Raw genomic sequence first — 15,048 nt, forward strand, 5'->3', positions numbered from 1 at the left:
CTGTGCATAAGCTAAAGGTAAGGGTAGGTACGGTCTTAATATAACTGCCTTACCTAATGCACTAAAAGCATAGTTAACATCTTAGCATGAATAACTTACCAGCAGGTGAGAATACATTGTAGGGAATTAAAACAAAAATTAAGGCAGAGATATCTAAATACTACACTGGGAAATTTTCTAAATTTGAAATTGTCAACAATTCAGATTCAAAACAACTTAACATTAAACAATCCTAACTCATATTATAAGTGCGAAAGTGTGTTTGTTTCCTTCTTTCCTTCCCGCTCTGACTAAGCAACCAATCAACTAAATTTTTGGCATTCAGTTAGTTGAAAGGAAGAACGCGAACAACAGCTAGTGAAGTATTTAAATATATCGGTAGGTAATACATATTACATACTTTTTTTGTATGACAGTAAAATGATCGTCAACGCACACGGATAAAACAACTCTTATCTTGGTGCATTATGAAACTTAAGCTTAATTTACTTAACCTTAATTTCCTATACTCCGCCAAAAGCAGGAGAATCTGTGTGGTTTAATTTATAATTTCTTCAATCCTTATACTCCACACCAAACAGATCTTTAGCAATGTACTACCGTCTACGCACTTTTTGCTGCGAAACCGGAGCATCCTCGGGGGATGTTAAATCCTCGGGAGATGATAAATGAAATCACACAGATTCTCCGGCTTTTGGCGGAGTACAGCAAATTAAGCTTAATTTACATGTCGGCTGCTTCTATCCAACTCTTTGGTGCGTTGACTTATGGCTTCCTTTTATGTTACTTAAAGTTAAAATGAATTTTTAACGGTGTAATAATTGTTAAAATCGATATGGTAGTTACGATGAAGTTTACGTAGTTTAAAGATTAAAAACTAACAAACAAACCAATTTTCCCTCTTTTCAACTGAAGACCTACGTGGCGCATCGTGGTGACGTTATGAGTGGAAATCCCGGGTTCATATCCCAGCAGCAAGGGATGGGCAGGAGACGACATTTTCTCATCGGGGAAAATACATGTTTTATTGTTTGGGAAGAAATAAAAGTCGTCATTGAATTATAATTTTATTTTATTATTTTACTCATAACATCTTTCCACTTAAAATACTCAGTTTGCTAATTCACTAGAATTGTTATTTGAATAATTAATTATTTTAATAATTTATCAGACAACTGTCACAATTTTAAAACTCTTAATTAATTTTTTGAGAAGTAAATAGGTAGGAGAAAACAAAGATTCTTTCAAATTAAGACACAGATTAGAATACAAATAAGTACCTGATTTTTTATATTATCGTTGTTGATGATTTTATATGTGTAGGTACTGTATTTGTAGTGAAATGATAAGTGGAATAGATAATTTCAACTCCATGAAATCACGGTTACCTAGTGCCTAGGCATGTCGTTATTCCATATGACCAAAAGTCGCCCAGATAAGTAAATTATCTATATTTTATAGCCGAATGGTGTATCACAGCAACTCTAGCTTGAAATATTAAATTTTAATGAAATTGTTTACGCTGGCTCACAGCCTAAAATCTAAAATAGACATTTTATTATTAAATTACAAGACACTCGATAGAGTTAGGTACATTAGATATTTAATAAGTATTATTTTTACGTAAGTATTTTATAAATTATTTTTACTTTTTAAGTTAGGTATATTCTACGTAGTTTTCTTTATGAAGATTGAAAATACGAACACGATTTTATACTATTTGAAGTTCCGAGGTACCTAAAGGTGCATTTTTATGATATCTAACTATATGTGACACCTCTACTATGAAATATTCCAAGAGGTAGGTATATCTGATATAGGCAGCGGTGGCAGCTATTAGGTATAATAATTTGGGATCAAGTAGACTTTTGGTAGACAATTTATTTTAACATTGTTGGCGCTGCTCATAATAACGCTCGGAAGGATACAGGTACCAAAGCATGAATAAATAATTACGTAAACTGAAATGCTTTTTTCAGTTTTCGGTTATCTACTTAGTAAGTATATCATATAAACAACGAAATATAGGTAAATGAAGTTTGGCACAAGTACCTACTTATAGTTTTCAAAATGATCGTTGTGATTTTGCTTTGTATGCGGACTGCTTAATCGCAATTTTACTTTCTATATTATGTTAATGTTTTGTATTTTCCATTTAGTAAATAATTTATTATCATAAATAATAATGTTCTACAAAGTATTGTATTCTATACAAAATACATAATCTTCAAAGATAAGCTTAAATAAAAGTACTCATATATACTTATTTAAACTTATCTCAGGTAATAAGGTATTTAATATTTATGAAATTATATATTATTTCAGTGCCTATTGATAGACATAAATATTCTATAAGCACATATTCATAAATATATTTCAATGTTAATTGGCTATGTTTAAATGAAGATATGTCATCTATTTTAATGATTTTGCAATTTTATATCACTATGTGATGAAAATAACTCATTATCAATATTTTTAGGTACGTTTTACATTTTTTGAATAGTCAGTTTAAATAGGTCGCAAATTTATAGTAGGTATATTTACTTAATTATATTAAGTGAACTCTGTTTACTCAAACCACACTTCAATTATGAAGATCACACAACGTATCACGGTATTAATCAAGTAATTAATAACGATACAAATATCTACAAATATACGAATGCAAACGACAATAATAATTACTTTCCCATTTTTCATTCATACATTAAAACATATCCTAAGAAGATTGCGCAACTGATATACCTACAGCTATACCTATCGATTTACATGTAGGTAAGTCATTACAGTCATTTGATCTCATTTACCTACCTATCTAGACACTTCTTTTTTGTTCACACCTTTGACACATCATCGACATCGTGCAACCCCCATAACTTAAATACATTTCTTAATGTTATATACATCATATATAAGGGCAGTAAATTACATATTCTGGATATATTATATAAGTAGGTACTCAGGTATCTCATGTAGTATTTTGTACCGATTGATTTCACTGTCAGTTGAACGGTTTATTTAATTTAATTATATCTTCATAGGTATCCATAGCTTTGCAAACACCAGGTATCCATAGATTTATGACGTTAAGTTTCACACCTTTTTAAACAAGAGCTGTCAAGTTTAACGTCAAAAATTTGAGTTACGAGTGTCGACACTCTCATACTCCCAGATACTCGTGCCTTTGTAAAGGCACTCAGATACTTTACATCACAAGCTGCAGATTTGTGACGTCAAATTTGACATCTCTTTGAACAAGAACTGTCATGTTTATCGTCAGAAATACATTTACGAGTATCGACACTCTCTCACTCATATTGACACACTCTCATTCATATCGGAACACTCTCACTCTTATCGACACACCACGATCCTTTTTTCGAGTTCACTCTAGTTGTCATTGAGTATCAGTGCCGCCATAATAAAAAATATTACTTTGGAAATGGGGACAATACAAAAAGATCGTGTGATAGATTCACGAAGGCCATTTTTTTACGCGAGCTATCACAACTTTTGTTAGTTATATTCGTCTCTACCGATTTTATCACATCTTTAAGCACTTCTGTCCGTATTATATTTTACACACCCTCGAGTAATATTGTATTACGTACTAGTTCCTCTTTGTACTTTGCTTTGTGGTCCACGGGGCTGCAAGTGCAAATGTATCAGGGAATCTTTGAAACGTGTAGAGATACGTCTAATAAAATAAATTAATTTCAAAATGTACGCCCGTGTATTTAAATACGGTACGAATTGTTAAAAAAATTGAATACCATATGAACCCACGGGACCTTGCTTTAGTATAGACTAAAGATTACGTGAGACGACTGTTCCAGTATATAGTACATTATTACTCAAACACACCTACTTATTCTAAAGTAGTACATTTTATTTTTGATTCGCGTAAATAAGATTATATGTATATGTAATTACTGAGGATAGGAAAATTATGTAATAATACTGAGGATAGAGTTTCTCTCTAATTCATTAAAAGCATCGCTTTTCAAGAATAAGATGGACATTCTTCAGTTTTTACATTTATGGTGCAAGTTTAGCCCATGAATAACCCATCTATAATCCTATATTTTCAGTAGATACGATGTTTTAAACATCTACCAAAATGTACGAAGCCTTAAAACAAGCATCATCTGTCGTCGCATAGGTATGCAATTTGTGCACTTTAACAGTACCTACCTACCCTCCGCAGACGATTGCTCGCTCGCAATCGGGAAGTATGTCTCGAATATCAAAACAACAATTCTGTTAAAGACTAGTGTCGCACAGAGTGTAGCGTTGCAAATTTTGTAATCCTGTTTTCTATTTTACCTAAAACAAGGTGTAAACATTTAATTTTGTTCTTACCTCAAAGATTTTCGAAACCGAATGAATGAATGTACCGAATTTCGATAAGGAACGTTTAAATACCTTGAAGGTTACAAGTAGAGGTATACAATGTTACAAAGCAAATGAGTGGCGGACAAACCGTTTTGGTATACCTTATGATCCTTTCAATAACTCAGATGAACAGTCCTTTTTTTATAAAAACATTAGATATCGTTACATTTATAGAAGCGCGATAGAACACTTTGGTAGGTAAATTAAAGAAACTGGTTTTTGCGAAATGTAACTACTAACGTAATAAATACCCACGTGCGTAGTCGATTGAATTTTTAACCTAAATCCAGATAATCTTAAATGCTTTGTCATCGTCTTGACAGGATTTAATAACTATTCTATTTTACGTTTAGAATCTAGGAATCGTAAAAGTGATATCATGCACTAGACCTTATATCTATTATCAATCAATCTAATCACCTATGAATCCGAATGACGTAATTTAGAAATAAAGTCTAATCGCTTACGGACTAGGAAATTACAACATGGAATTCTACTTGGCAGTAACCTAACACCCTTTACACGTTGGTTAAACTTGTAGTTCTTTTGTAAATCCTTTATTAAATAAGGCATGAAAATTAATAAACCTAATTAGTAGTTTTGTTTTGATTAGGTGTTGCTTAAATAACATAATTAGCCGGGTAGACATTATAGTTGCCTTATTTGATTCCCCAAGGTGGAAAATACAGTTTCTCATGAAAAGGTTAACATTACCTTTATATTTAATTTAATTACGTAAAGAAAAAAAATAGGTAAATTGGCTTTGATTAGTTAAAACAATGGAATCGTAGTATTGTATGTTAAGGTGACAACATTTAAGTTACAAAACGCCTCAGCAAATCGCATTTCATATATATAGTTTCAATTTCGATGTCATAAAGAATCAAAATCAAACCCTAAGATCAAACTCTACATTTCAATAATACAAAACGGTCATAACTCATATCGGGTATGAATGTTGCGAAGGCTTTCACGCTTGACAGTACAGCCTCTTTGCAGTTTAAACCTTATTACAATTTTTAAGATCGTGTTAAAGTTAAAACAACCTTATCTATATTGACCACAATGAGAGTTTCTCTACACTTTAATAATTATTTATCTATATTAAGTTATCCGAATATCTTATAATTAGGCCTTAAAGCTAAAAGGTTGACAAGGAATGTGAAGTCATGTCCTCGCCATAATTATTCATTTAAGTAGGTATATAAGAAGAATTATAATTTTCTTACAAATAAATCACCCGTACCTAAACTGACGGTGTAATAAATAGTACAGATAACATAATCTTTATTTATAATGATCACAGTAAAAAATCAGCTAACTACGCGAATGTGCGTAATAATTTTCTAGTTTACAGATGGATTCTAACAGATAAAGCCAAATGAAGATTTATTCGCATAATATAATGTATTAAATTAATTTAAAGATTTCTACTTACTTACGATGATGTAATTGATGATATTTTTATGATAAGTAACGAAATAAGATGAAAAAAAAGAAAATAGGTGACATTTTTTTTGTTTTTTTTTTTTTTTTAATTTCGGATAATTTTTTCGACTAGTCTCTACAATGATTTCAGAAGTAAAAATTTATTTAAATGTTCACCAATCTTCAGTCCATGGTATATTTTAACTTGAGCAGACGTAATATTCTTAGAACAAAATAACTATTTACAAAGTTGATTTAATTTAGATAAAACGTTCCATGATTGTAAACGGTTGTAAATTGTCTACAATTTTTCAACATTTATATAAAAAAGTAAAATCGAAGAGTCATAGTAAATCGTTACAGCGTGTTGGTAACAATAGAATAATTCACACTTACTTAGTAGATAGCTAATCTAAATAATATCAACAAAATTCGGAGCTAACCTAAGTTAAGGCTCGTAAGGTTCACACAACTTTTTCAAACATATCTATGTAGGTGAATACAACAGTGAATATTTTTTTAAAGGAAGAAAATTTTGATCTAATCTAACATTTACATGTCAAACGAACATTAATATAACTTCAGTAACTGTAAGAAACGAATTGTTGTAAAATATAATAGTCAACACCGCGATCCGAGTTGAGTTCATTACTCGTTTGATTACATAAAACGATCAACCAGACGCGATTACGAAATCCTCGAACAACGTTCAAACTTCCAAACAAGAGTACAAAATTACGAACAAATCACACAGACTTTTGTAAAGAGCACGCATCGCGAGCATTTTCACTGAGAGTCTAAGAAAGATACTTCGAACTAATTTAGCAATATTGCTGAGGCAAGGCTGCTCTGTGCACGTTCACGAGTAGATGGTGATAACTTCGCGGCCGCCTCCACGCACCATCAGCACCTTCTCAAGACCTTCGGTAAGGACTTCCAGGAACTCCATATCTGTGGGTTCAGAAAAGGAATCAGAGTTTATAAATGCAAAGGCATACAAGATATTCAGGAGAGTTGAAAAAGTATTTTAAATGCTTATCCAGCTGCGATAATAATTTGTGGTTTTCTTTTTTTATTACGCAGCGAGGACTCGTTATGTTCATTGCACATTACGGCAATAAATTCAAGGAAGCAAATGAAGTCAGCGAAAATAGACCGCGCCAAAGAACTTGGCGTTGTTAGTACGATTCTTGCGCCTCTGTGGCCTATGTTAAAGGTTGAGTTCCTATTGGAAAGGTTCCAAACTTTTTCCTGGTTAACGTTTTGCAGAAAAAAAAAACTTCCAATTTAATAATATTTTTATGATATGTGAAAGTTATTAATGAGCGGTTATGGGCCGGAGCTCGACTTCATTTTCGGGGAGCCGAGTTCGAATTCCAGCACGCACCCCTAACTTTCCTAAGTTATGTGCGTTTTAAGCAATTTAAAATATAACTTTCTGCAACGATGAAGGAAAACATCGTGAGGATGTATTCTTAAAGAGCACCAATCCGCACTGGGCCAGCTTTCAAAATAAATGTAGAGTAAGCAGAATTTTAAAAATAATTAGATTTTAGTTTTTAGATATATATAGACAGTTATTAGATATAAGTTTATGGCATAGTTACGTACAATTTGACTCCCTTTCAAGTTTCGTGTCTCGCGGCGGACCCGGCAGATTCAGTATGACTAATTGTGCGTCGTGTGAACGTGACACTATCACCTCGTTCAACTTCACGGCAGTGTGCATTCGCCGGACTGTGCCTTCGTCACTGAATATATGAAAAAAATAATTTAGACCTAAATTAATTCAAAAGTGGCCGATAAAAAAAAGACTATCGCTTAAAATCATCGCCATAACCTAAAAGAAAATTGGAAATAAAAATAGAACTTATTTCACCGTTCGCTTTGGAAATCGGGTTTAATGAAACCACGTTTTGCTATATGTTCAAATGTTCAAACTGCAGCCCCAATAGTTATTTAATGCGTAACTGAGTAATTGATCCTTTTTAGTATTAACGGTGAAATCGGGTCTTATTCTCAAAGATATTTTTTCTTGATCAATAAGAAAGAAGTTTAACCGACAACGCTTTATTCTAAATAAAACGCTTTCAGTTAAATTTAAAACTAAGATAAAAAAACCATTTAAATCTTATAGATTTATGAACTTATTATGACCTATACCAGAATACATTATTACGGAAAAAACAATTGCGAAAACTTCAATTATCTGGCTAAAATGGTGTTATGTTTTAGAACTTTGTCAATAAATTCCAATTCTCAAAAGTAACTTTTTGTAACATGATTTTCTATTATATTACGCTTACTGTTTTTAAGATACCAGCATGGATATTCTATACTATACAGGCGGCAATTTCTCAATGGGGGAAGGGCAAAGTTTATCTTCTCCCACACTTTTATTCATTTTCCGAGCATAGGCGTACGGATGGAAATATATATAATTATATTTTAATTAAATTGGGGTAAGCTTCTCCTTTTCCCTGGTAATTTTTTTCACCTGCCTTTACTAGTCGTGTAAAATGTGTAATTAAAAAATCCCAAGTTTGTCAATAGAGTTAATAAATATATATAGTTAATAAATAGCGCACTTACGGGGTAATGGTGGGCACGTTGGTATTGGCGTTGGGCTTGGGGTTGAGTGCGTCGCCGTTGGGGTTGCCATCCTTGTGGTTTTCGGCATCGTTGGGCACGGAGGGCGACTCACACTGCGAGTGTTCATCGGGCGAGTCCCACATTGAATCGATTATGTGCAACAAACTACTTCGAAAGTCGTCCTAATTTTCATCGTTACCCCAAAATTTTCATTGGTCCATTGCAAAATTTGGATTCGCGCACCGAGCGTTGCACATGACGGATTCAAGGCGAATAAAACACGGGATGTCATATATTATTTAAATTGTTTAACAGTAACTGACTACAGACATTCAAACATCCACTCATAGCTAATGTGGTATGGTGAACTAAAGTGAAAAATTAATGTGAATGAGATCATTGCCAAACATATGACCACCGTGTGTAAATTCGCTAGGACTCGTTATAATTAACTATAACGATGAGTAACATAAATAAAATAAACGAAAAAAATAAAAGTGAAGAACTAGCGGTGCATATAGCAGGTATCGGATAAATTTCTGTTATTGCAAGCAAAAATGTATTGCTTGTTACAACTAATTTAGTTAAATCCATATATGGTCTGTGGTTATATATTTTCGAGAATGGCGTCCATAATGTGCTCTAGCTTGATTTAAAGTAAAAAAAGAATAACATCAAATCAATCAATGAAATCTCATGAGAAATATAACTCAGGGATTGATAAAGGCTAATGAAAACGAAAGTAATCTGATAGCAAAGATATTTATAACAGTGAAGCTTTGAAAAATGTTGTATTTAATAAACTGTAACTCGGAGTACTTTTGTAGTCTCAATCAGATCTCAATCCTTTTATTTAAAAAAATATGTTTTCAGCACTCGTAGGTGTTTAAAAAATAGATTAGTTATTGATTTAATAAGCGTTATCTTTTATTAAGTTGACACAAGTTTTAATCTTCTGCATAACCTCCTATTTATTTTTTAAATACTATACTAGTTGCTCTGACGCTATTTAGGATAGAAACAACATTCACCTTATCATCCTTATCTTTCTCGTCGTTTTCAGCTAGCGGAGGTGATGGTGCATCATCAGGAAGAGGCTCTGAGCCAGGTTCTGCGAAGCGAACTTTGCTAGCGGTTTTAACATCCGCATGGTGGTGATCCACTATTGCTTGTACCTGAAGATTTATTAACATTCATGACAAACTACGATTTTTTGTCTCACGCATCAAACGATTTTTAATAAATGCGCTTGCAGTTCCATCTATGAAAATAGATTTTTAATTGGGGAATATTAAATTTTAAGTTGCTGAAAGTTTTCTTTAAATCCATAGCACAGCACCTGCAAAACAAAGCTAATGCGGGTGCTGATAAAGTATATAATTAAAGTTTTGTTAATTTTAATAAGCACATTTAAACAGCAAAGCATGGTAATAAATTTTGATGTTGGTTGTAATGAAAAACATTGATAGAAAGAAAATATATAATAATATGTTAGATAATGAAACAACAGGATCTATGTGTAGACACTAGACACATAACACCAATATTCTAATAAATTGTGTAAAGTGCAAAATAGCGACAAGGACTGTGATAGAATAAAGTGAGATAAAATTATACATCAAAAGCAAACATAGTAAATGTTAAGTTTAATTCAACATTTTAAATAATAAAATTGATGTATATGACTGTAGATACCATAGTACACGGATGACTGTATATGTATGATTGTATTATATACACATAGACACAGAGAGGAAACAATAAACTAAACTAATGACATGACATGACTATAATCGATTTAGAGGTAAATGCTATTTATGCAATTACTATTTACTCCTCAATTATGTCTGTCAAGACGTTTAAAGCACAAGGCAGAATGAGAATGATAATTATCAAAATGCGCGAGAACTAGTTAAACAGTAGGGAAGAAATAAAGATCTAAAATGCATATTATAAGTGGACTCGATCGAGGGTAATGTATCCATTTTACCAGAGGTAACTTCTCCTCAGCATTTTGTTCATGATAGTCCACCAAATTTTGCATCTGTGTTGGCAGCGATAGACAAACGCATATTAGTTATTTAAAAGTATCATCATAAATATTACTATAAGTAACAAGCCACGCTTCTTTTTACAAATGTATAGCACATAAAACACCGCTAATGTGAAGAATTTAGCTTTATATAATATCCATCGTGAATACTGTGATTAATAATAATATAAATATGGTAGAGATATTATTTTGAGAAGCTGACTAACCATTCCAAGGGACTCCTTTTTGTTAAGCCTTAGTTCCCGTAGCATTTGATTGCGCTGCTCCATCATCAAGGTACGTTCATAAGTGTAAGCGGAGATATCGCTATCAGTCTAAAAAAGTTAAAATTATCATTAACGTTGCAATGCGTGTTGCAAAACATTTAATCGATTTGGCGTTAAATAACGAAGCTATTACCATTTCAACGACTTCAACTTCTGCTTCCAAACGTAGCTGGTAGAGGAACATCTTAAGGTCTTTCTTCATTTGGATAGAGTTGTCTTCTATTTGTGCGACGGTAAAAATACGCATTTTACAGTTCTTCCACGTACGATTTTGTTTCAGAAGGAACGGTAATAACATCAGCATTCCGCCATCATGGACAATCCACCATATATCTATGTTACCAGAAACCTGCAACATTGATATTTATAAATAGTAAAATAGATTCGAATTATGGAATGAATTATCTCCGTGTTGATATTATTTCGTTTACCTTTTCAGTAGAATCAGGGAAGAAGTTTATTCCTTTTGGAACAAGCATGGCCATTCTGGCTGCAGTTACCGCGCGAACCGTGTGTAGGAACACTTGCCATGTACGATCATCTTCAGATTGCCGCCACCCGTAGGGCCATCCCACTATCACTGTGTTTGGTTTTAATCCACCTAGACCGGTGGTTTGAACGCTGATTGGGAAAAAAGAGAGAAAATGTATACAATGGATCCCCCGTTATCCGGCCTCTTTCTAATCCGGTACCCACTGTAATCCAACATATCTATATGAATCTTACGACTTGAATATTATTTAATGTTTTTTTTGGATACACATTGATTCTGTTAAGTTTCAGATCATAAGATCGGATAAAAATTCCGAACTATGGAGTCCTAGGCAGGCTCTATAATGCGAAGAATTCGAGAGTTCGTCGCTGCCCTGCAAAGCGTTTGTCGGATTACCGGGGGTCCACCGTACTTATTTTGCTTTAGAGACTAAATCTGCGACGCTAGAAATATCTACGTACAAATGACTTAATCCATCGGCAATACTGTGTGATACTAGAACGTCCACGAATCCTTTGACCTTTTCTTCATCCATGCATTTACGTAAGTTTTGCTTAGCTGTGCTGGCCTCTCCCGCTCGTCGAGTGAAATCGCCACCCAATACTGACACACATACCGTTAGACCCTTTCCTATAAAAAAATATATATACTTTTAATATCGTGAGGGATTTAGGTTACCTACTAAATATTGCAAAAGAAAAAAAAATTACCAGCTTTAAGTTGACTGGCAAAAGATAACATTTTGCGGTATTTCAGATTCAGGTCATCATTAAGCTTAGCAAGCACAAGAACTTGTGGTCGCCAATTCTTTGTGTGCGGTGGCCCTTGTTCAAGGCGCAACAAGGAGTAACGTGCTGCTGAAAGTGCTAATCCCCGAAGACCGTCACCCCACTCTTTTTCAGCGCTAAAAAGTACAAAAGGTTTTACAAATTTTAACATTTTACCCTATCCTCAATTCAATAAGTTGCAACAAGTATAAATAAACATACCCTCGATATTCAATGTATTTATAAATAAGGCCAGCCATGCCCATTGCAATGAGAGCGTAAAACCATGACGTCATAAACATGATGGAGATGCACAAGACGAGTCCAGCAAGAGATAGAGACCTGCAATAGTTTAATCATTAATGAGCAGAATTTATTAATGAAGAGCACCTGTACATTATGTCCAAATTTTTTACATTTGCACTTACCAATGGTAATATCGGAATCTTGGTCGCCAGTTCGGTGTTTTTAAAAGAGTTTGCAGAGCACAGGCCAGGTTGACAAAACCGTAGCACATAAGGAAAAACATTGATAGAAGTGGGGCAAGGATATCAACATTGCCCAGGAGAATCCCGCATTGACAGATCACCATGGTTAACAGTAGAGCTCTATTAAAAAATAAAATATTAATTATTATTGTAAAGTTAATCAAAGTTTTACGGTGATATATTGTATGAAATGCGGCTAAATAAATACCTTGTAGGCTCCCCGCGACTAGAGGAAACAGCAAAAGGTGCAAGGAACGGTATAATCTCATCTTTAGCAATCGCCTGGAGAAGACGTGGGGCACCAGTCAATGATTGTAGTCCAGCACCAAGTGTAGACAGGAATGATCCAATTAAAATGACCCATTGATTAGGCCACGCCATGTTTGCTACAACAAGCTTACCACCAATAGATTGCCCAAACCTAAAAATATAGAATACATTTGATGTTTTGATGTAAACTAGTAGGTTATGCAATGACACTCAAAAATATGTAAAATAATGGTCAAAATTGAGAAAAATTTACAATTATAATTAACAAGTATAATCATCAAATCAAATATAAAAATGGTTGAAAAAATAGATAAGAATCTTAAACTTGAAACAACATTCAAAGAATATGCAAAATTTGGGAACACACAAGGGGATAAGAAGCAAATAACTTTAACAAATATCGATAAGTGGTTAAAAGAAGCGGGTATAATAGACGGAAAGACAGTTTCTACTACGGATACAGCTATTCTATTTCAACGTTGGAAAAGCAAAACTATTGATTTTAAACAATTTATAAAGTTTATTGAAACGTTAGGTAAAGAAAACAAGTTAAATACAGATACATTAAAAGATCAACTTCTTAAATGCGAAGCTCCCAGCACCTCACGAGCAACAAAAGTTGCAAAATTAAATGTTGTGAATAGAATGACGGATACTTCAAAATATACAGGCACACATAAAGAGCGTTTCACTAAAGCTGGAAAAGGTAAAGGAAAAGCTGGTCGAGAAGATTTAACTGAAAACGCTGGATATGTTCAAGGGTATAAACATAAAGATACCTATGGAGGAAAATCTTAATAACTCTCTTACTTATCACGGAGCAACAAGTTGTCAACGGTCCCGGCAAAGAGTAGTACACAAGACAAGTAAACGGTGGAAGTCGTAAGGATAGCACAAATGGTTCCGATGGGAATACTCTTTTGTGCATCAGCCAAATCACCAGAACGATTAGACCCCGCCATAATACCTGTAAACAATAAAACATTTAGTTAATATAATATCACATACAGTATAGAGTCTATTTTTTCATATTAATATTACCTGTTACAGACGGGAAAAATATTCCAATCAGAATAGTAAACGTAGTAGTGAGGTCAGCGTATATTTGATTATATGTAGGCCTTTCCATTTGCTCAATGTCATCTGGTTCCTTGCCATAAGCTAAATATTGACCGAGATCGAGAAACGAATCTTGTAAGTTATCAAAAAAGACTCCGCTTGCTAAGCCCTGTAATGAAAATGTTTAGTTTAACTTACTATGATTATCTTTACATAGTATAATATAAAGTCACCCCGCCGCTGGTACGCTTAGATCTTTTAAAGTACGCAACGGATTAAAATGGAAATTTTAACAATTGATAGGAATTGAAAAGTAAGGTTATATTTAGTATACATGCATTAAAAGGGATAAACCTAGAAATTCAAAGATTATTAATGTGATGTCGTAAGAAACTTATTTTTTCGATTACATTGCACATACTGTTTGAACCTTGCAAGATATAATAAATCAATGCACTACGGAATTGGATATCCTAAATAGATCATTAAGAAAGTATTTATGTTTACCTCCTAAGGATAGATCACAGTAAGTATTATTATCTTTTAAATTTTATTATAAAAGTATGGGTTATTAAATAAGCTATTTTAAACAATAGAGTATTATTCCTTATCCAATTTAAAACCGTTGTGCATTTCATGTGGATCAAAAAATTCGTCTTTTACTGTTTCATTTTATTTAGCATATCATTAAAATGAATATTAAACGCGATATTTAAACTCCCGAATAATATTCAAATTACATACACACTTACATACATTGATCCCGTGCAAAACCGGGGCGGTATTTTAGTAAATAAGATTCAAAAATATGATATACCTTGATTCCTTGTACAACGCTTACTTCGTGTGCTTGATAATAGGGGTCACAAGTATTATTAGGACAAAACAGTTGATACAATTCACCTCCAACGTCTTTACTGCAATTGTTTATATTTATATCTTTTAATAGGCGTTTTCCAAGTACACACATCCTGTAAATAATAGAAATAATATTATTTATATTTATACTTATTAGTATTTATGTATAAGTAACAGTATAAGTAAGTATAAGTATTTATGGTATGTTAAAATATTAATGTTATTATATTTATTTTTTATATTTATCATAGTTTTGTTGTATTTGTGTAGCCTGGTTTATGTATTAGAATGTAGTTATTTGTATGTATGTTCTAAATAGTGTACCTATTTGTTTTTTTTTTTAGTTTTCCTAATCCCAAGGTTGCCTGGCAGATCT

General features: G+C 33.1%; 1 protein-coding gene across 7 annotated transcripts in view; it reads right to left on the reverse strand.

Moving 5' to 3' along the window:
* Window positions 1–6,421: 6,421 nt before the first annotated feature.
* LOC120628375 (solute carrier family 12 member 4) overlaps window positions 6,422–15,048 on the reverse strand; it is a 415,818-nt gene continuing 407,191 nt past the window's right edge. For 5 of the 7 annotated variants that reach the window (XM_039896743.1, XM_039896734.1, XM_039896717.1 and 2 more), the window contains exons 7-22: window positions 14,632–14,785; window positions 13,797–13,983; window positions 13,566–13,722; window positions 12,694–12,906; window positions 12,426–12,605; window positions 12,220–12,339; window positions 11,941–12,134; window positions 11,692–11,860; window positions 11,169–11,358; window positions 10,871–11,086; window positions 10,678–10,785; window positions 10,409–10,462; window positions 9,450–9,593; window positions 8,419–8,600; window positions 7,438–7,577; window positions 6,422–6,777 (exon numbers count right to left, since the gene is read on the reverse strand). In XM_039896743.1, the coding sequence (XP_039752677.1) occupies window positions 6,686–6,777; window positions 7,438–7,577; window positions 8,419–8,600; window positions 9,450–9,593; window positions 10,409–10,462; window positions 10,678–10,785; window positions 10,871–11,086; window positions 11,169–11,358; window positions 11,692–11,860; window positions 11,941–12,134; window positions 12,220–12,339; window positions 12,426–12,605; window positions 12,694–12,906; window positions 13,566–13,722; window positions 13,797–13,983; window positions 14,632–14,785 (2,500 nt within the window). In that variant the 3' untranslated portion in view covers window positions 6,422–6,685. The remainder of the gene's footprint in view (window positions 6,778–7,437; window positions 7,578–8,418; window positions 8,601–9,449; window positions 9,594–10,408; window positions 10,463–10,677; window positions 10,786–10,870; window positions 11,087–11,168; window positions 11,359–11,691; window positions 11,861–11,940; window positions 12,135–12,219; window positions 12,340–12,425; window positions 12,606–12,693; window positions 12,907–13,565; window positions 13,723–13,796; window positions 13,984–14,631; window positions 14,786–15,048) is intronic. The other 2 variants (XM_039896766.1, XM_039896759.1) reach the window with 2 other exon arrangements.

This window comes from Pararge aegeria, chromosome 2, assembly GCF_905163445.1.
Source record: "Pararge aegeria chromosome 2, ilParAegt1.1, whole genome shotgun sequence".
Lineage (NCBI taxonomy): Eukaryota > Metazoa > Arthropoda > Insecta > Lepidoptera > Nymphalidae > Pararge > Pararge aegeria.